The sequence below is a fragment of the Falco rusticolus genome, chromosome 7 (genome assembly GCF_015220075.1).
Source record: "Falco rusticolus isolate bFalRus1 chromosome 7, bFalRus1.pri, whole genome shotgun sequence".
Taxonomy (NCBI): domain Eukaryota; kingdom Metazoa; phylum Chordata; class Aves; order Falconiformes; family Falconidae; genus Falco; species Falco rusticolus.
In genome coordinates, this window is record NC_051193.1 from 71,745,199 (window position 1) to 71,765,122 (window position 19,924).

Genomic DNA, 19,924 nt, shown 5'->3' on the forward strand with positions numbered 1-19,924 from the left:
GCCTCCGGGCGGCTGAGGGGCGGGCTGAGGCAGCGGCCAGGGCCGGGCAGGGCGATAAGAGCCGCTGCGGGCTCGGTTTCTGTCTTAGCGCAGCTGGGTGGCCGCGGTCGGGCTTGCGTCGTGCTGGGGGGGCGGCTGTGGCACAGCCGTCGCTGTTCGGCTGCGTGACTCTCCTTGGCGCGGAGGAGCGCGGCCCGTCGCTCCCCCTCAGGCCCAGCGGCGGCGATGGGTTCCCGGGCGTCCACGCTGCTGCGGGATGAGGAGATCGAGGAGATCAAGAAGGAGACGGGCTGTGAGTACGGGGCCGTGGGGGGGCGGGCGCTTGTCCCCTCAGCGCGCCCAGCCGTGCCTAGCGCGGCCGGCCGCCACCGCTGCGCTCCCGGCGGGGCAGTGCCCAGCCCGGCCCCAGCCACCGCGGGCGGACGTGTCTCGTAGGCCTGCGGAAGCCGGGAAACGCCTCTTGGGCCGCCGCCGGCGGTGGGTGCGCAGGGGGGCCCCTGAAGGCACGGCAGAAACCCGCGGGTACCGCATACCCCTCGGTGCGCTCCGGTCCCGCTCGCCCGCGGCTGGCGGCGGCCACCGGCTGTGACTGGGGCAGCTGGGCTGGGGGGGGGGGCTGCCGGGCGCCCGGCGCAGCGGGAAACAACGGCGGCCGCGGAGCCCGTGGCGTGTGCGCGGCCCCCGGGCTCCCGGCCGGGGCTGCGGAGCCGTCTCGCGTGGGGGGCGTTGCTGCGGCCTGAGGGGGCGAGGATCGGCCGCGGCCCGGCGGGACCCGGGTGGGACGGGCGGGCAGCAGCGCTCCTGGTGCCCGCGGCGTTACCCGCCGGCGGAGAGAGCTCGCTGGGTTCGGCAGAGCTGCCTGTGGCTCTGGGGCTGGAATTTCCCTCGGGCAGCTGTCTTTGGCCTGAAAGGGCTCTCACGGTGTAGCAATTTCCCCCCAAGTGTTACTTGTTTCATAGGCTATTGCTAAAGTTGCCTTAAGGTACCTCAGAACGAGTGCTGAGTGGCCTTTAAAATATAAAGGCGGTGAGTGAACTTGCGAGAGTTGGGTATACTTAAAAAAAAAAAATAAAATTCCTGCACTAGTCACAACTGGCACAACATTGTTCACCCTAGACTGTATGTAGTATAAAGCTATGTTGCCCTGTAGTATTTGATTGAGTTGTTCTTCATAAACATAAGTACCTTAGAAAAACCTCAGTGGTGTCAATTTGGCTGATAGAATGGTTGCCTGTCTGAGAAATCTAGTAAATGCTGAATGACAGTAAGTGGGGGGTGCCCTCCTAAATAGTTGGAAACAGGGGGTCATAACACCATAGGAGCCACTTTGCTGCTTGCTCTGTTCCACCCCCCCCCCCACCCCCACGCCACCCCCCGGCCCCCCCAGGTGAAAAAATCTTTACAGATCACGTTTTTTTCCTGCGTATGCTTGCTGATCTGTTCTTGCTACATGGGAATACTTCCCATGTTTTCATTCCAATAGAAGTGGTTTCATATATCTGTTTCAGGTAATAGTTTATTTGTGTCAGGAAAATGAGTGGCTACAGACCTACAGGAGAGGAGTGGAAGAAAGCTAAGACAGTACTGGCTAGCGTAATGGACAGCTGAGTGAGGAGTTCACATAGTTTCCATGATCCTTTTTCCATCTGTCAAGGGAACCTTCTGCAGGAAGGCTATGATAAACAAGTAGTAATATCAAAGTCTGTGTGTCCACCAAGAATTTACTGTTTAGGTTTTTTTCTTTTTAATCACAAAGATCATAAAGTAAAGGTAGCCTCACCTCATTTATAAAGATGCTTTGAAAACCAAAACTCAAATCTGGAATGTTCTTCCAAAAGGTTTTACTTTTTTCTTCATGCCAGTATTTGGTTTACTGTCAGTGGTGTTTTATTCCTAGAATTTTACTTGCATGATAGTTAAATAAATGGCTGTGTAGGCATTCTAAAGAATAAAACTGCTTGGCTGTAGTTAGCCTCTAAATATTTTTTCTTCCATCTTCAAAGTGGGGAGCTTAAGGTGATCAACAGGTTTAAGTTTGTGGGCTGACTTTAGTTTTTTCCTGTGTTTTTACTATTCAATTTTACAACTAATAGCACTTTGTTAATTGACCACTGCCAATCTCTGACTCATGCTTACTTACAAGTCATCAAAGTGTCTCATTGACTTTATCAAATCTTTCCCACAAGCCTGTAACCACAGTCTAGGATAGTGATTTTTTTCTGCCCTTTATAGTTCTCTAGGTAGGTGGAAAATTCCAAGCTCTTAGCACTGTTGTATACTTCATATATGTGCAAATATTTACATAAGGTACAAGGTGGGAGAAAAAAACCCCAGGATGCTGGTTATCAGGAACGAAGTTCCCAGTGAGAATGCTAAGTTAGTATGACTGAATAGAATATCCTGTAGTTTGTTAGAAACTTGATGCTGATTATACTTTACTTACTAAAGAGTTTGAGAAAGAACTTGGTAGATGTGAGACAATCTGGCAGTACTGCATATCCCTCTGGAACTTGTGTTCTGGTAAGTACTCTGAAGGATTCTCTTTTTGGCCTCCTTAGTGTGAAACATGCCCTCTTCTGTTCATCTGGGATAAGTATGGAGCATTGAACAGAACACGTCACCAATTTGATTGAGTTCAACTGTGGCATTATACAAGTTTTTCTTGTTCAATTTTATGTGGCACAAAACTGAATCGCTAATGATGCTAACGAGTGATAATCTGTTCACCTAAAGACCATTAAAACAGGGTTTAAAAAGCTGCCTGAATATTTTTTTATATTGTGGTAAAAAACACTTGTTTAGAAACATCTGCAAAGGTAATGTTTCCTAGAAGTGGGAAGAAACATGTCTGTTAAAACCTCTGCTTAGTGACAGATAATCTTTAGGTTCTCAGTAACAGATTCTAAGCCTGAAGTTGACAGTCCTAAATCCTACATTATGTTGTACAGAAATTGTATGTTATTTGTTTTGCATATGAACATTTTGAAATTTGAGTTTGAAAAAACCTTCAAGTAGTCCTAATTGCTTTTCTATTTCAGTAACAACTATAAGAAACAGATGAGAGGTCCAAGATGTTGCTTGTCTGCATTCTGTTACATTCCAATGGCTTTCCAAAAGCTTGCAACAGTATTCAAACTATTTGGTTCACACCCTTTGTACCCATGCTTTGAAGCAGTCTACTTGAGGATTAGTAATAAACTAATGCTCCTCTCTGAGTTTGAGAAAAATGTTTTAGTTGATAACAGGTGATGGATTTTCTGATGGATATTTATGCATTTTCTAAGTATGTAAATGAGTTTATGCTAATGTTTTAGATGAGAGTTTCAGAGTGTCCAATTGCAAAAAACTTTCTAATTATTTAACAGAAGTAAAATAGAGGGTACAGTTCCTATTTTAGAGGTCTTGACTCGATTTTTTAGAAGGAGGTTAGTGAGGCAACAGTATAGATAAAAATGTTTCAGCTAGCTTTAATCCTTAACTTCTGAGTTTTAAGAAGCAGTCATAAATGGCAGGTCTTGTTTCTGGTTCTTCTATAGTCACCAGGAAATGTAAAAATCTTTATTTTGCATGAGAGGGCTCTGGAAAGTGTCTAGTGATGCAGCTTTCATGAGGGATGAGAGACGAAAAGGAAATTGTGAAAGAGTACAGTGGTGGACCTGAGTCATCTTTCTTTCTTCTATAGCTATGATTTGCTTTTTGTCTAGTACGATAACATAAATGTCTCCTCCTGTCAATAGCTATGTACTATTAATCACATACTAGCTGTTATGGAGGTGTTCCAAAAATGGAGTTGCTGATATTAGTTTGGAAATGGTAGCAGAGTAGAATTCTCGTCACCCTCTTTGTTGCCAGGGAAGAGCGGGAGTACAGGGCTTTTTATTGGAGATGTAACTCCAGGTTATTTTTTTCATCAGTTATTGCCTATCGTTTCTAAAACACTAAATCAAAATTGCAGGAGTCTTTAAAGAAAGAAGTCTTTAAAATACTGGTGTCTGCTTTCTGTGTGTGTGTTGCTTAACTTGAAATTGAGTAGTTTGATTGTAGAGGAGTCGCCTTAGGTGGAACTGAGCAAATTGCCCAACCCTATGCAAAGAATGAAAGTTTCAGAGGAGACAAGGAAGAAAGAAAATCAACAGTTGCTGGCAGGTCATTCCAGAGGAGGGAGCAGTTGAACCTAAACAAATAGCCTGGGGAAAGAAAAAACCTGAAAAAAAGAATTTTGCCTCAGTTGTCACAGATTAGACAACTGCTGTGCAACCTGTTCCCAAATAAGTTTTATCAAGCAACAAAAGCATTGTACATGTGCTGGTGAAGGCTTTTAAAACAATTGAATTTGAAAATGACACAAAGTCCTAGATAAGTGTTGTAGAACAGCACACCTTTACTGAGTAAACATTAAAATTAAATACATGAAATAAGACTGAATTTATTAACCTCATCTGAAGAGGTTCTAAAAGATCTTCTGTAGGGCATTCTTCCAGTGTTAAAAGAATTGCTATTCTAGATAGGTTTAACCCTCTCCTGTCATGGACTTTTGTAAAGATTTAGGTGTCTATTGTCTAGGGTTGTCTAGTATCTTGGCAATGTTGACACCATTATGCTAAGCTTAAGACTGGCTTTGGCATTTCTGTTTCAAATTGCAGATTTAAGGAATCTGCAGTAACTTTCTGCTTGCTTTGTGTCCCAACTCCTTCTCAAACTTCTTTAGAAACAGGCTTCTTAATTTTTAACTCTGTGTCCTAGAAGCCTAGAAATTGGTGAACCCCAAAATGAACAAATTATTTCGATGCAGGCAGTCCTGTGAAGGACTGAGACTGAACTGTGAAGGAGGAAAAGTGATCAGGTGTGAAGTTTCTGACCATTCTCCAGATGCAGAGAAACTGAGTACACTTTCCATCTTTAGATGGAAAAAACAGGAGCAGAGATAGGCGAAAGGGAAGGAAAGATTCTATAGCAGAGGTCTGCAGTGTCATGAATGAGGTCATCAGTGGAGGCTGTGTCCAGATTATGTTTAGTCATAAAGGAGTTAAGGGGAAATACAGTGGAACTGTGATTCAGGTTTTTTTCTTTTTAATTGCCATTTACTGAGTCAGATAACCAAAGAATGTTAGAGACCAAAAATATAAATAGCTAGAAGGCAGAATTAAAGAAATTTTTGAAGAATGGACTTACTGGTGGGTTCCTGAATGTGAAGATGCAGTTTACAGCTAGTGAAGTCCCTGAACTGCCGATTGCTCTGTTTCCAATGTAACTGGTTTTGTATTTTTTTTAATTTTTGAACACAGCTTCTAGCAGCAGAGTAGCTCTGTGTAATGAGGTCTGTTCCTACGGGAAGTCATTGACATGATAATTTGTGTTTCTTCTTTGTGTTTTTTTTTTTTCTTCAGTCTCCCACAGTCAAATCACCCGCTTGTACAGTCGCTTCACCAGCCTAGACAAAGGAGAAAATGGCACCCTTAGGTGGGTATCGTCACTAATTCAGCTGTTTGCCTTGACACATATCTGTAATGGTGGCTTGCTGTTGCAGGATGCCTGCGTCGTTTCCTCATATGGTGAATCAGTGAGGCTGTTACAACAGGGGTTTTCATATCTACTGTCTACTTAGACATTCAAGTTTGTTCCCTTTTATGAAGGGTCAGGAGAAATCTTATTGTCAAACTGGGGTGCTCTACCAGTTGTCTTTACTGTAGTACTGAAGGCTTGTAGCAGTTAATACAAGAAAGGTCAGGTTTGGTATTCAAGGTCTTACTGCAAATGTTCAGAAATGTTAAACCGTATTTTTAGATTCTTACCTTTATTTGTGTGGCTTCTAATAATTATTACAAGAATAGTTCCACTATGTTGTCTTCACCCCGGCTTTCATAACAAAAAGATAATTTATTTTTGGGAGCATGGGCTATTAAATGTTACCTAGTGTTTTTTAATGCTACTTTGATCTGCAAGCCATTTACTATTCTTTGTACCTCTTCTTGAACCACCATGTCTGTTAGTATGCTCAAAAATAAAAAAGAAAGAGCTGGAACCAAGTCACTGTGACTAAATACACATTTTATTCTTTAAAGCAGTAGTGCAGGATATTCCAAGACCTTTAAAATGTTTGTCTTCTGTCTAGAATTTCAAAACTACAGAAGTGAACCAGTTTCTTACAGCTTAATCAATTAAAGATGAGGCTTAAACTGTATGTGCAAAACACTTTTCACTTTGGTGGGCTGAGTCTGCTGGGAAAAGTATTCTCAACTTAAAGGTAAACTCCAGTGGGATGATTGCCTGTTAAAATGTATCTCTGCTTGCTGTTTTTGTTCTCTAGCTTTCCCCACTCCAGTTATGTATTGAGAGTTTGTATTGTTTTGCTCTTTATTTACTGAACTAATTATGAATTCTGATTGTATTAAAATGATTAGTCACCTCTTTTGACATTGCCTATGGATTATGTTAATATTATGGAAACATATGACAAATAAGAGCTGTCCATGACTGCACCAGGGGTGCAATTTTGTGACCAACCTAGTTGGTCCAAGACCATGTTGCCGCTGAAAAGCTGTTGCTTTTCTGTGTTGAAGCTGGTATCAAGGCTCATCTTTGGAAACTAACCTACAGCTTTGAAAACTTGCCAAGTAGCACAACAAAAAAGGAAACTGATCAGTGTTCAGGTGGATTTGTTTCCCATTCGCCATATAGCCACATATGCCAGAAATGGAGCACAGGGAAGCTGGAGAGAGCAGGAAGGGGGAAGGGACCTCATAGCATAGTATACAAAGTCTGACTGAGATGAAGTTAACATCTTTCATAGCATTTCTATCCCAGTCAAACCTGGTAAACATAGATTTGGGGATCATCTGGGGTTTTGTATGTGATCTTGCAAAATGTGGTTGTGGGATGCCCTATAAACCAAAGTAACTATAAAGCTAGAATCGCTGCTTAGAAGATGAAGGTGACAAGTTGTAAGATACACTGTCTTTGGCAGTACTGCTGCTTACTGCAGTTTCCTTTCTTGAAAGAAATACACAGTTCTTTCTGGTGCCACAAATTACTGACTTCTCAGTTAACATTTAAGTAACTGGTTGTGGAGCTGTACTGTAAATAGGACTACTGAGTGATTCTTTTTGGTTAAAAATCCTCTGCTTCCTCTTTTGGCTTGTGCAGGTATTTTTAAGCAGACTGACTCCAGTGATTTGGACTGTGGCTGTACTGTAAATACCTGGACTTGCATAGCTGAAGGGATGACAAAATAGACTGTGGGTGAGGAAACAATTGGTATGGGATGGGCAGGGACATCTTAAAACCACTCTGTCACCAAAGCTCATGTATCATATAAATTGTAGCATTGGCTAATTGGCAATTGTGACATATAGATCAGCTGAATGATATTGTAGGTAAGGGTGATACTACTAATGTCTCAAAATGAAATGACTTGAAAAAGAACACTAACAGTCTCTTCAAAACTTTGCATGTGGGTTTAGTCTTTACTGACGATTAAAGGTGATGGCTACCAGACTAGTCTAGCACAATTTGAACCTAGGACATGTTCTTCCTCAGCTCTTCCCTCCAACTTTAAATTTACCTATTGAGTCTGTAAAGCTTGTATAAATGTCAAAGTGATTGTACTCAGTTTACGTAAGAGGAGTAATTAATTAAACATGCTATGAATGTCTGTTGCACAATGCTTAGTTTCATAGTGTTATGTATCAGAAGCAGGTGGTTTTTTCATTGTCAATAATCATGTGGTACTTGAGAAAGGAAACTGGGCTTGTTTGGGAAATCCCAACAGCTGTGCAAGTTGTGATCCCTTAACTTGCAGTCTTGGCCTCTTAAATGTAGCCTGCTCCCAATCATGGCTGGCTTGGCTTTCAAAACTTGAATGCCACTCTGTCCTGGCCCCCACAATATGTGGAAACCATTAAGTTAAGTAATAGAAAACTACTTCCTGTAAAAAAACAATGAAGGGTGAGTAAGAACTACAGCTCTGAAGGTCGTAAATGTTGTTTTCTGAAATACTGATCAAAGAGAACTTGCTACTTTGAGACAAGCAAGGTGAAGTTATCACTTGCTTTCTAAACTGTTTGGCAGTAGTAAGCATGTCTTCTGTTTCCTGTGAGCAAGAATGATTGTTTCCTGCCTTTGACTTACAAATCAGACATGACAGAAATCACTCATGTGACTATGATCAGGAAAAGAAGTGTTAGGCTCTTCTTTATGGCATTAAATTAATCTTTAAATGTGTATCACCCTTCTGAACAAGGGGAAAAGCTGTGCTGTCATTCTTATCTATGGGTTAAAAATGTGCAAGGTAAAGAACACTTTGTACAGAGGATCTGGTAGATAATGATTAATCCTGGTGGCTAAAGAAGAGAGAGAGTTCTTTCTGGAACTATAACCAAAAGCTGAAACCTTTCCTAGCCAGATGTTTCTATCCAGTGTACCTACGTACAGTTTCAAGGAACTTTCTTTTTAGAGTTCCATAAATAAGACTTAAGAGAAGGGTACTGATGGAGTCAAAACTTCATATGCCTTCTTTTTGGCTTTTTCCCCTCTCTCCTCCTTACCCTCTCAATGACTACAGCCTATGGTTAATGGATTAACTTTTATCAATTATTTAAAAGTGCTATTTTTTTTTCCTTTTCCTAAAAAAATAAATAAATAAAAGAAAATGAGTAAGTGCAAGTATGAGGGAGCTATCTGAATGAAACCAGGTTGTAAAAGCCAGGACAAACCCATTCCTTTAAATTCCTTTGTCATCTTTGATTTCAATACTGTGACATGCTGAGTTGCCAAAATAAAAGGTTGATACCGTGGCTACATCTAAATTGCGAAACCAGAAGTATACTTGTTCTGCCTCCATCCTAACTATAGGTCAGGAGGGAACTAGTGTGCACATTTTCTTTACTTTCTGATTTCCAAGATGAGAAAATTTAAGTGTATGACCAGGATAAGTATGTTCTTGCTTCAGTGAGTCCCCTTGTTGGGCTGGTACCGGAATGTACACCACACAAGAATACATCTGCTCCAAAACTTATCTACTGGTAAGTAGCTCTAGACAGACACATATAGAGCTATAAAAAGGAGATACTTGGCTAAACTGCTACTTTGGCATGTAGGTTTTGCATGAAGCCTCTCACTTACAGTAGTTTCTTCTGCCCGGGGAAATGACAGGTTAAGCACTTCAGAAGTATTTTTTTACTGTACAGCAATTGGGATGGCCTGGTGAGTGTGGAAGAAGGAAGGGAGGGCAAGTCTTCTGAAAGCTGGTAACATGAGAATGGACACGCTGAGCTGTTTATGCATATGTCATGATTATGAAAGCTATTCACAAGATGGTGTCTCCTGGAGAACTTCAGAAAGCCTCTGGCCCCGAGAGGAGGGTAACAGGAGCTGGCTGGGCCATCTGTTAACTTTGTCAGTGAATTGAATCACCTGTCTGGAAAGTTGTCAGGCTTGTTCTTATTCGTTCAAGCTGATATGCCAAGATTTCAAAGTAAAACATAAAAGCTAGCACTCTGAACATGGAATTTTTACCTTTGCTTAAGAAAATGCAAAAGATTTTTAGCTTTCTGTAAAACAGACAAGGCAGGCAGGTTGGGTTTACAAAATGGTAGGGTACTACAGTAACACATACTTCCCTCCTTAACCATGCTTTATTCGCACTGTTTCCCCCCTGCCTTGCTCGTCTAATTAGCCTGTACTTCTAGCATATTTCTTGGCCTAATGTTTGTAAATCAATCACTCCCCCAGTAGTTTAGCAACTCTTTTAAACCTGTGTAGAGCATGTGTGAAGATGAAGCTAGGTGAGATGAAGTTGTTTTTAACTGCTTGAAGTTGCTAATTCAACAGAAAGGTAGTTGGGAGCATGGAGAGGAAGAAGTGGGGAACTTTTTTTCGGGGTTAGTGAGGTACATTAGACCACCAAAAGGTCTGATGGAAGACAAAGCTAACCTTAGCAAGGGAAGGGAGCAATGAAACCCCTTCAGTAGTAATCTGTTAAATCTGTTTGACAATCTTGCATGATACACCTTACTACTTTTAATTATTTTCCCATTTCAAGTAATTTCTTGTTATCTATATCCTCTGGACATTTTCCCTTTCCTCTGCCACTTTTGTTTTTCATATGGTTTGTTTTCTCTTCATTGTTTTACTTTCCCTCAGCTACATTTAGCCCTACTCTCCTCATCTCTGTTGAGGGAACAGTGCTCTGCTACTATCTAGAAGTAAAAGAAGGATGAGCCACCAGAAATAATGGAAGAAAAAAAGGAGTCTAATAGATTTCTTGTAGCCTTTAGGGTAAGATAGAGCCCTTTACAGTAGGCATCTACTGTGTGCCTTGGAGGGTACACTCAGAGATATTTGTCTTGCTTAGAATCTACACGTTCCTTGCTGCAAAGTATGTGTAAGTGTGGATGCACTGGCACATACATTAAAATGGTTGGCCTGCATAATGATAACATGCAGTTAAAGATTGCTTTGCAGGTTACATTTAAGCAAGGGTTTAGTAGAAGCCAGGTTCCAGGAGAGATGTGTTGGAAGAGCCTTGTTGCTATGGCATGTGAACACAGAGGAAGTAGAGGGCATGACTTTTCCTGTAAGCTCCAGCCTCAGCCAGGTGCAGTTGGTCCCTAATGACTGCAGGAAGCCTTAGTTTATAAAGCGGAGAATAACTTAGCTCATGCATTCATTTACTTTTATGGCTACTACAGCTATTTCAATTATAAGAGCACATTACTGAGTGAGTGTTAATAAGCAAAAATGGTCTACTGCAATCCCAATAAAGACAGGACAAGTAGATTTGAAACCTGGGGAGTTATTTGTGGTTAATTGTTAATCTCCTGTTAGAAAGCAGAATAACAGGAGGCTGAAATGCAGAGTGTAAACTGAGGCTGAGTACTGAAAAGTAGTGATATGCAAGTAAAAAATTCTGAAACATTAGGATTTTGCTGTAAATGGAAGAGAGGGCAGCTGCTGCTTTTAGCTTGTAAGTGTTGGCATTGACACAAGTCCTGTTGTTAAAATAGTGTTACTAGGACATGGGTTTTCCACATCACTGCATCTCCTGCCTAAAATCACTAATGCATACTTTGCCCTTCAGCTGTAGCTTAAAATGCAGCTGTCCTGAAGGGTCTGGTAACAAGTTGATCATATTATATAGATGTTAGCTTTGTCTATTAAAAATAATTCAGACCTGGTCAGAGCAGAAGTTTGCTGGGATAGCTTAAAAATATGGTCAGGTCACTCTACTTAGAAGGTCAAACAGTTCAACCGTGTTGCAACAGGTACAATTGGGACTCTTTAACAGTGCTGTGGTGCCAAGGACTGTTTTAGAATGCATTTAAAACTAGAATGTCTTGCTTCTGTGCCTTTCCTAGGCTAGAGTAGTGATAAGATTAACAAATTCATTTCCCGCCCCCCCCCCCTCCCCCAAAAGCCAGTGTACTTAAATAAAATCTGTTTGTGTTTACTTTGCCAGGTTTTTTTGATGCAATTATGTCGTGAATCAAACCTTGTTGCTGATTCGTTTAGTGAGCATAGTTTTCAAAAGCAGCAAACATTTAGTAACCAAGTTTGAGACTTTGACCCAAACTTCAAAAATGGCAGGACTGCATTTGACTTGAAGGAGATTGCCAATATTTCTAGAGATTGAGCAGGAAATGTCATTTTTATTCATGCAGGCAGAATAGATTTTTTTTTTTTAGCCTTACCCCATTGCTGTTATCTTTGCAATTTAAAACCTAAATGATTGAGTACCTCTTGTATGAACTGATAAATTGCTGTGCTCTCTCATAGTGGAAAAAGCAAAAAACCCAAACCTGTTAACCAGAGTATTCTGTGAGACGTGCTTAGTGTCTGCCTTGGTCACACCAAGATTATCCCACTTTCCTGTCAGTGACATTCTATTAGGTTGAAAGAAAAGAAAAATTGTTCGTGCAACTCTAATAGTAAAATGAAATGTATGTTCATGTCATGACAATCTAAGATGTGCTTGCATCAGTATAGCTCATGATGTCTTCCAGATCAGAAAAAGCTGTAACAGTGTAAGCACTAGCTATGTTTATGCTATGCTGTGTATGTATAATCATGAGCAGAAAAGAGAATCTCTGGCAAGAGCAGTGAGTATTTGCAGTGTACTGATGAAGTTACATCTGGCCTACAAGCCTCAGTCAAAGTCTAAATTTACCTCTTTAAAAGGAGTGCTGCTTGGATGAAGCTAAAATAATCTGAAATTTGTCATTTATAGTAAGATGTAAAGTTACTGCATAAACAAAAAAAAAATTCTATTAGAATATGCAGATCACCTGTGGTATGTTAGGAATATGGTATTGTCCCAGAATCTGGAATGGGGTAGTCTGGAAAAATCATGCCAACTCAAATTATTAGGTACCAAAATAATTATAAAAAAAAATAATCATTTTTAAGCCATATTTTTCTTCAGAGTTATTTCAGACACTTTCCTTAAATTGCAGACTAGTTGGTGTCATACAGGAAGGTTTCTAGCACAAACAATGTTACCATCTGAGAAGTGCTCTTAATGTGATAAATGAGCACTGCTAGTCTGTAATGTAATACAGGCTTGGCATTGTCTTTTGCTTTGCTTTGTGCCATTAGTCATAGAGAAAACATGCTTTAAAGAGTTGTATGTTAAAAACTGCCAAGTGTCTTGCTGCAGAAATAGAAGCCAATGGATGTTTTTACTGTGAATTCTTTTTAAGCAACTCTTTCTCTAGTGACTTCAACTTTATGCAGACTTCCTGTATTCTTGCTTTACTTAGCCGTGAAGACTTCCAGCGGATTCCAGAGCTTGCCATCAATCCACTGGGAGACAGAATTATCAATGCCTTCTTTCCGGAAGGGTGAGTTCCGACAGATGTAATTTACAAGCAGGCTCAAGATTTGCAGTTCGTCAGAAGTTTAGCTAGTGAATTGTTGATAGTTAAAGCACACATAATTTGAATTTGCTAGTAATTGAACACTCAAATGTCATGAAATGTGTGTGGGGACACTGTTTCCTCAGCATGTTTTTATTCTGTAACGGGATATATTTAACAACAAGACTTGTATACTTTATGTCACAGTTTTCTACTTCTTGCTATGTTGCTGAATACTTCTGAAGAAAGTCAAGGGCACATATGGACTTTGGTTCTTTAAGCAAACTTGTAGCAATACTATTTTATGCTAAGTAGTATTGCAGTTTACTAATTCAGTCTTGGTTTTCATCTTTTAGCCTCTAACTATACCTTTGTTATTCGATCAGCTTTTTTGTTTGCTTGTTTTCAGTTTATGATCTCGCTTAAGACATAACTTATAGTGCTGCTAACATATATCCAAACAGATGATCAAATTTGCAGTACTGTGTCTTTTCATTGTACCTTTTTAGATTGTTCTATGGAATCTGCTGTTCTTGAACACATTTGTCATTATTGATTGATGAAGATCAGATTGTCTAATAAAATCATAATATGGGTTAATAGTGGGCAGGGTTTCCTGAGTAGAAAGCAGGAGTCTTGGAAAGTACTTGCATAGCTGGTTCCCACAGAAACTAGAGAAGAGAGCTGTCTGAGAGCAGCAAGCAATGGCTGCCCCGTGCGCAGGAGCCAAGGGTGACAGCAAATCTGGCAGGGGCAGTGCCCTTGCTCACCAAGGGTACAGCACCTGAGCGACAAAAGCAGGGCTGGTCCAGTGAGTGTTGTCAGGTCAGCCAACAAGTCCAGTGGTTGCCAGACAAGTTGATGGTGGTGAAGCTAGTCTGGGGTCAGTCAAGGGTATCGGGGTCCAGATTAGCAAGGTACGTTTGCCAGACTTGGGGATAGCTGCAGGATAGCTCAGGCAAGGGCCAAGGGTGAGGACTAGAGCGTAAATGGAGCTTGCAGGCAGGAGGCGGCAAGCCTGTGACAAGACTTCTCTCACTTTCTTGTTTTACACATCATACTTCATAGCAGCATGATCCCAGGTTGCAACTGCACTGTCTCAGAGCTGGCTTTGAGCACAGGCAGCCAAACTCAAACTCTAGGGAGGTGGGAGTGGAAGAGTCTGTGTGGTCCTGATGCTGTAGACATTCGTACTCCTGTTTCAGTAAAAAAAAAAAAAGAACCTGTATAAGCCTTGTTGAAACTGACCTGCTGAAATGCTTATGCAGAGAGGACCAGGTGAATTTCCGGGGATTCATGAGGACGCTAGCCCACTTCCGGCCCATAGAGGATAACGAGAAGAGCAAAGACCAGAATGGACCAGAGCCACTGAACAGCCGAAGTAACAAGCTCCACTGTAAGACATGTGAACTTTCTTATAGAAGCCTTTTTTTGTTGTTTTTCTGGGAAGGGAGTGAAGGGGCTTGGTGTCTTTGTACGGTTGTTCTGTAAGTGGAATGATGTCCTCTAATACCTGGTTTATTTTTTTTTTTTAAATTTATGTGCAACTTTAGCTGTTCAGAATGTAAACAATTGACCCATTCTTGTATTGGAATTTGGAATTGGTTGAATTTTGAGTAATGGATATGCTTTTACAAACATCTCACAACAGGAGTGTTTTGAAATGGCTTGTATGCCATTTCAAGTTATTTCAGATTTAGAAGCCACATCCCATACACGAATGGGCTTTTCCCTTTCTTTCTCCAGTCTTCCATATAATGGAGTGCTTTTTCCTCATCTTCAGTTGGGTTCTTTTTTGAGTATTTGGACATCTGCCTACAGTATATGAGCAGAATGCTCTTGCTTGCTAATCAAAGCTGGCAACACTCCTCAGCACTTGATATTTCTGTTGTATGTCATCAAGTATATAGTCAAAGAGAACAAATGTAAAAATGGTTGGCTCTGAAGTTAAAGGATTGAATGTATCTTGGTGGTAATTAGACTTCCATGACTTGAGGCTTTGAAGAAACACCTCTGCAAGCAGAATGCTTCGTACTTGTACTGAGTATTTAAGTAGGATTTTTCATTTCTTGAAAATAGCAATATTCCTGTATGTAGTAATAACACTTTATGGAACTCTCCATGAATTTTATGGTGAATTTAAAACTCAAAGCTAATTATCTTTAAATAATTTATGAATAATTAGGGTTTTTTAGATAATGTATTTATGAAAAAAAAAAATGGCATTTGAATTAAACAGCCTGTTCCTTTTCTTTCCTGTAGTTGCTTTTCGGTTATATGATCTCGATAAAGATGACAAGATTTCCAGGGATGAGCTGCTTCAGGTAAATAGCACAGGGCTGCTTTGAATGACTCCATGACCTTCTCTGTGACTTTACACCCATTTAGAATGAAGAGGGGACTTGCAACAGTCTTCTCAAAAGAACTTCTGAAGGAATCTGGTGGCTAATTGCTTATCTCTGGTTTAAGATAAGCAATTAAATAAGATTAGATACAGTATGAGACTTTAATCCTATTTGGTAGCCTAGGCTGTTTTATTAAACTGGGAATGCTAGATTCAGATTTAAACCCGAGTGTTAGGCTAAGCAGATGCTATTGGAAATGATACCTAGATACCCCAACAACTACACTAAGCCCCTTGAGAACTACCTTTTAAAACTTTCTGCGGTGCTTCTAACAGGACTTCACAGGGACAATCCTTGAGATTGATTAGGTTGTTTGTCTGATCCTCTGTGCATCTTCTCAATAGAATAAAACTTCTTGGAATTGCAGCAAAGGTAATCAGAGTTCATCAGTGCTGCATATATGTGAAACTATGGTTGAGCTAGGGGTAATTACATACTGCTAATCCTGGGAAGTGGAGATGGCAATTTGTGGTTCCTGATGTAGGACGAGGATTTGCTTTTGACTGAAACTGCCATCTTCTATTGGCACAGAAAATGCTTTACTAACTGTAGAGAGTAATGGCAGTTACCGTTTGACCATATACTTAAAAGATTCCTGTAGGCAGCTATCTCCAGCAGCAGATACTCAAATGTTGGTACTTTTTGTGAGGAAAAAATAGAGAAAAGCATTGAAACAAAATGTACTTGTTCTGGGTTCCAAAAGCTTTCTCGTACTTCTTCCTCTTCCTGCTGCCTAGTGAAAAGGCAGGAGTATTTGTCAGAGGTGGCTACAAGAGGAAGCTGTCTTTCCTGAAAGCTTTGACATACAAAGCACAAACAGAAGTCTTTCTAAAAGTTACTTCTATGGAAATCCTCCAGAGTTGTTCTTGTGTGGTGTTACTTTGACAGTATACATGAGAAAAGCAGCAGTAAGAGTATTTCTGTTCCTATGTTGATAATGGTTATTTTGTTTTCTTATTTAAAGAAAAAAATTAAATCTGGGGACTTCTGGATGTTACAGGTATTACGGATGATGGTTGGTGTAAATATTTCAGATGAGCAGCTGGGCAGCATCGCTGACAGGACAATCCAGGAAGCTGATCAAGATGGAGATAGTGCCATCTCCTTTGCAGAGTTTGTAAAGGTTGGTAAACTGCTTTTTTTAACAACTAAATGAAACTGCTCAGTAATGGGCAAGCCATTCAGACTTAAATGGAAACAGGGAGGAAGTTGTTCCAATAATCCTGTTTGCATTTGGACAAAGCAAGCCTTCTGCTAGCTCTTTTTCTGCCTTTATTAGGAAACTTTTTATATATATACTGTTAGGGTACTAATTATTAATCTGCATGTTTTTTCATGCTCTTGCATAAGCTACAGCATTGCAATATACTGCAGAATTTTCACTTTGCTTTTGCAACCAGTTCTTTCTACACAGGTAGCCTGACTAGCACAGTTACAACACAGCAATTCTTCTGCTGTAATTGTGCTCATCAGTCTTCACTCGTAGATTTTGTTAGTGACACAACTAACATCAGTATTCAAGTTCCTAGCTCCTAGTCCTTTGAATTGCATTGTAGGCAGAAGTGGGTAATAGTAAGGAGCCATTATATAGTTGGTAAAGAAAGTTGTTCTATAGCAGAAGTATTGACAAGAGGAACCAGACTTATCTTGGAGGTGGATAAGAGGCAACAGAAACAAGTTGCAACATGGGGAAGTTCTGGTTAGCTATAAGGAAAACTCTTTTACCAAGAGGATGATCATAGTTGCTGAAGATGTAGAACCTCATTCCCTGGAGATATTTAAAACTTAACCAGACAAGGCCCTGAGCAACCTGATCTAGCTGGCTGTGCTAGATCAGGGGTTGAGGTAGGATTTAAGTTAAGTAGGAGTTGAGAGAGTTTGACTAAAAGACCTCCAGAGGTCCCTTCAAACTTAAATTACTTTCATCCTGGAACACTGAGGTCCACTGTCTAAAACAGCCTGGAGCAGACTAATGTCTTCATACCTCAGTGAATGAAGTTGCCCTCCTGGTTTTACAATTATCTGTGTTAGTGATGCTGTGACCTTGATTTTAGCCCTTCACTGACTGCTCATGCCTCTTCCTCTACTCCATTCTCCCTTCTGTTTGCTGGCTGTGCGTTCCCACGCAGTCTAATTTTAGGAATCTGAGCCTTTCTGGGCTGTTGGCAGACTAAAACTGCATTAGTTACATTTTGGTTGAGAGCCTTCTTTCAGCTTGAATGGCTGAAGCTTCTTTCTTCGGAAGGACCTTAGTCCAGAATGAAAAATACCGGTCTCTAGATGAGGGACTGGCATGCCAAACTGAAGACATCCCATGTTCCTGCCCATTTCGTCTGTACTAGAGCAAGAAACCTTGTAGAAGATAAATATGTACAATAATTTAAGTAGCTGTTTCTGAATTTTACTGCAGGTTTTGGAGAAGGTGGATGTAGAGCAGAAAATGAGCATTCGATTTCTTCACTGATGGATGGAGAACCTATTCCTTCCTACCCCTACTATACAAAGAATAGAACTTCATTTTCTCCTTAGCACCTTCCCCCAGAGCATTACTACTGGTGCATATACAGTACATCTCCAACCCCTCCCTGATTTGTTCTACCAATGTGAACATTCCCTGTGCATCAGGAACAAAGGGAAATGGCTGCCATGCAACTTGGAAAGGAGCATTTTTTTTAAAAAAAAAATATTTTCCTTTTTTTTTTTACCTTCTCCCTTGTCTCCTTCTGCACTGCTGTTTTGGCAAAAATGTCTCTCCTTATGTGCTGCTGTTTAGTCCACAAACTGATTCTTCTGAGCTCTGAGTCTGAGAATGGAAAAACTGGAACCCGCCACAGAAGCACCCTATGAAGCACTTTGGAGACAAGCATCTTCTCAAATACTAGGTGTGGTGATAATGATTCACTTTTGCTTCTAGGAGCAACAACATATTACAGCTGCCTTTTTTTCTTCCCCCCCCTGCCCCTCCTTTCCCATTTCGCTCTTTACATGCAGATTTTTCTTCACTGCTTCCAAATCAGCCTTTTACTTGAGGACTTGTCAATTTCTATGGTTTTGTTGTACAACTAGCACTGAAGGCAAGAAGATAGCCTAGAGTACTTTAAAGTACTGTGAATAGATTGTATGCTTTGTGGGATGAATTCACAGGGACAATAGGAGAATCTGTGGTGTCCTCAAAAGGAATAGGAATTCTGCACTAAGTCACTTAAATTGTTCCAGTAGCAGATGCAGAAACTTGTTTCTTTTCTTTGAGTAGCTTGCAGGCTTGACAGCCAGTGGACCATGAAGTGCCCTCTCCAGGTTGTTTCGCTCTAGGATCCCTCCTTAACAGGGTGGTTTTGGCTCTGAAAGTGTAAAGTTGTTTACCAGTGTACATAATGCAAGAAAACTAGTCATGCCAAAATCTGGACTTGCAGTTCTGTCACTGCCCCCTGGTAATAGTGACGTGAAACATAGTACTGATTTATTATTTTTTTTAATCATAGTGACCTGGAGAATCAGTAATTACTTACATTTTCCAATATGGAAGTCCTGGTTTGTTAGATTTGTGTTGAGGGTGATAGCTGTATTTATGAAAGCTCTGGCATGAGAATATAATTTGTGGAAGTGTGTATTATGCCAAATATTTCAGAATATATTTCTACACAAATATCTTTGCAAGTATAAGATGATTAATACCACTAATATAATACTGATAAAGTCAAGAGATCATAATTAATGAAGGCTGAATAGAAACATAATTTTCTGTGGCTAGATGGGCAGATAGTCTCATTTAGTTTAGCTGGAGCATCCTACAGTCCGGGAGGTCCTTCCAATAAAACCAAAAAACCCCGGGAGCTTCTTTATTGAAGAATCAGTGTTATAACTGCTTCTCATGTCATGTGTAAACATTTCTATAAATACTTACCAGTCTCAAACTATTCTCAAATGTGCATTTCCTTTTTTTCTTGGTTCCTTTAATCATCACTTGTGTTAAAGAATAACATGCAAGTCTCTGAAGGTTTTTTGATTTATTTTAAATTAATCAAAGTGAAATGTTGCACTTGATTATTTTGCAGAGTGCAACACAATTCCAGAAAGAAGTGCTAATTAAAACCATCTATTCTGTATGAGAAAGAAACACTATAGTTTTATGACCATGTCATGTATAAATAGGAATGTAATAATGTTAACAGATTGGAAAGTAAAAGTATTTGTAGGCTTTGTGATTTGCTTAGAAGTAGGTGTTGCTCTTTTCTGGCTATATAGTGTAACCTACAGTTGTGCCTTATTTGTCCCAGTGAGACTGGATACTGTATTTATCAATCCATAAATAAATCTTTCAGTGTATTAAAAAAAAACAACAACAAAACAACCCAGCAATCAAACCCTGTCATGGTTTAACCCCAGCTGGCAACTAAACACTACAGAGCTGCTTGCTCACTCCTCCCACCCACAGCAGGATGGGGAGGAGAACTGGGGGGGGGGGGGGGAGGAGGGAAGGCAACACTTTTGAGATAAGAACAACTTAATAATTGAAATAAAATACAATATTAACAATTGTAATGAAAAGTAGAGAGAGAGCGTGAGAAAGGAATAAAAATCAACAGGAAAGAACCCCAAGTGATACACAATACAATTGCTTGCTGCCCCCACTGACCGATGCCTAGCCAGTCCTTGAGCAGCAATCAG

At 40.5% G+C, this 19,924-nt stretch overlaps 1 protein-coding gene across 1 annotated transcript; it reads left to right on the plus strand.

Moving 5' to 3' along the window:
- The first annotated feature begins 5 nt into the window (after positions 1-5).
- On the plus strand, positions 6-19,607 carry CHP1 (calcineurin like EF-hand protein 1). Its single transcript, XM_037393426.1, has 7 exons — positions 6-292; positions 5,388-5,460; positions 12,756-12,836; positions 14,120-14,247; positions 15,114-15,175; positions 16,257-16,379; positions 17,667-19,607. The coding sequence occupies exons 1-7, from the start codon at positions 226-228 to the stop codon at positions 17,718-17,720; spliced, it is 588 nt and encodes a 195-aa protein (XP_037249323.1). The 5' UTR covers positions 6-225; the 3' UTR covers positions 17,721-19,607.
- Positions 19,608-19,924: the final 317 nt, after the last annotated feature.

What these genes read in the sequence shown, in the direction of transcription:
- CHP1 (XM_037393426.1), top strand. Translation starts at nt 226, where the DNA reads ATGGGTTCCCGGGCGTCCACGCTGCTGCGGGATGAGGAGATCGAGGAG. An exon ending in CCGAAGTAACAAGCTCCACT is followed by an intron (nt 14,248 to 15,113) that starts GTAAGACATGTG and finishes TCTTTCCTGTAG; the next exon opens with TTGCTTTTCGGTTATATGAT. An exon ending in CCAGGGATGAGCTGCTTCAG is followed by an intron (nt 15,176 to 16,256) that starts GTAAATAGCACA and finishes TGGATGTTACAG; the next exon opens with GTATTACGGATGATGGTTGG.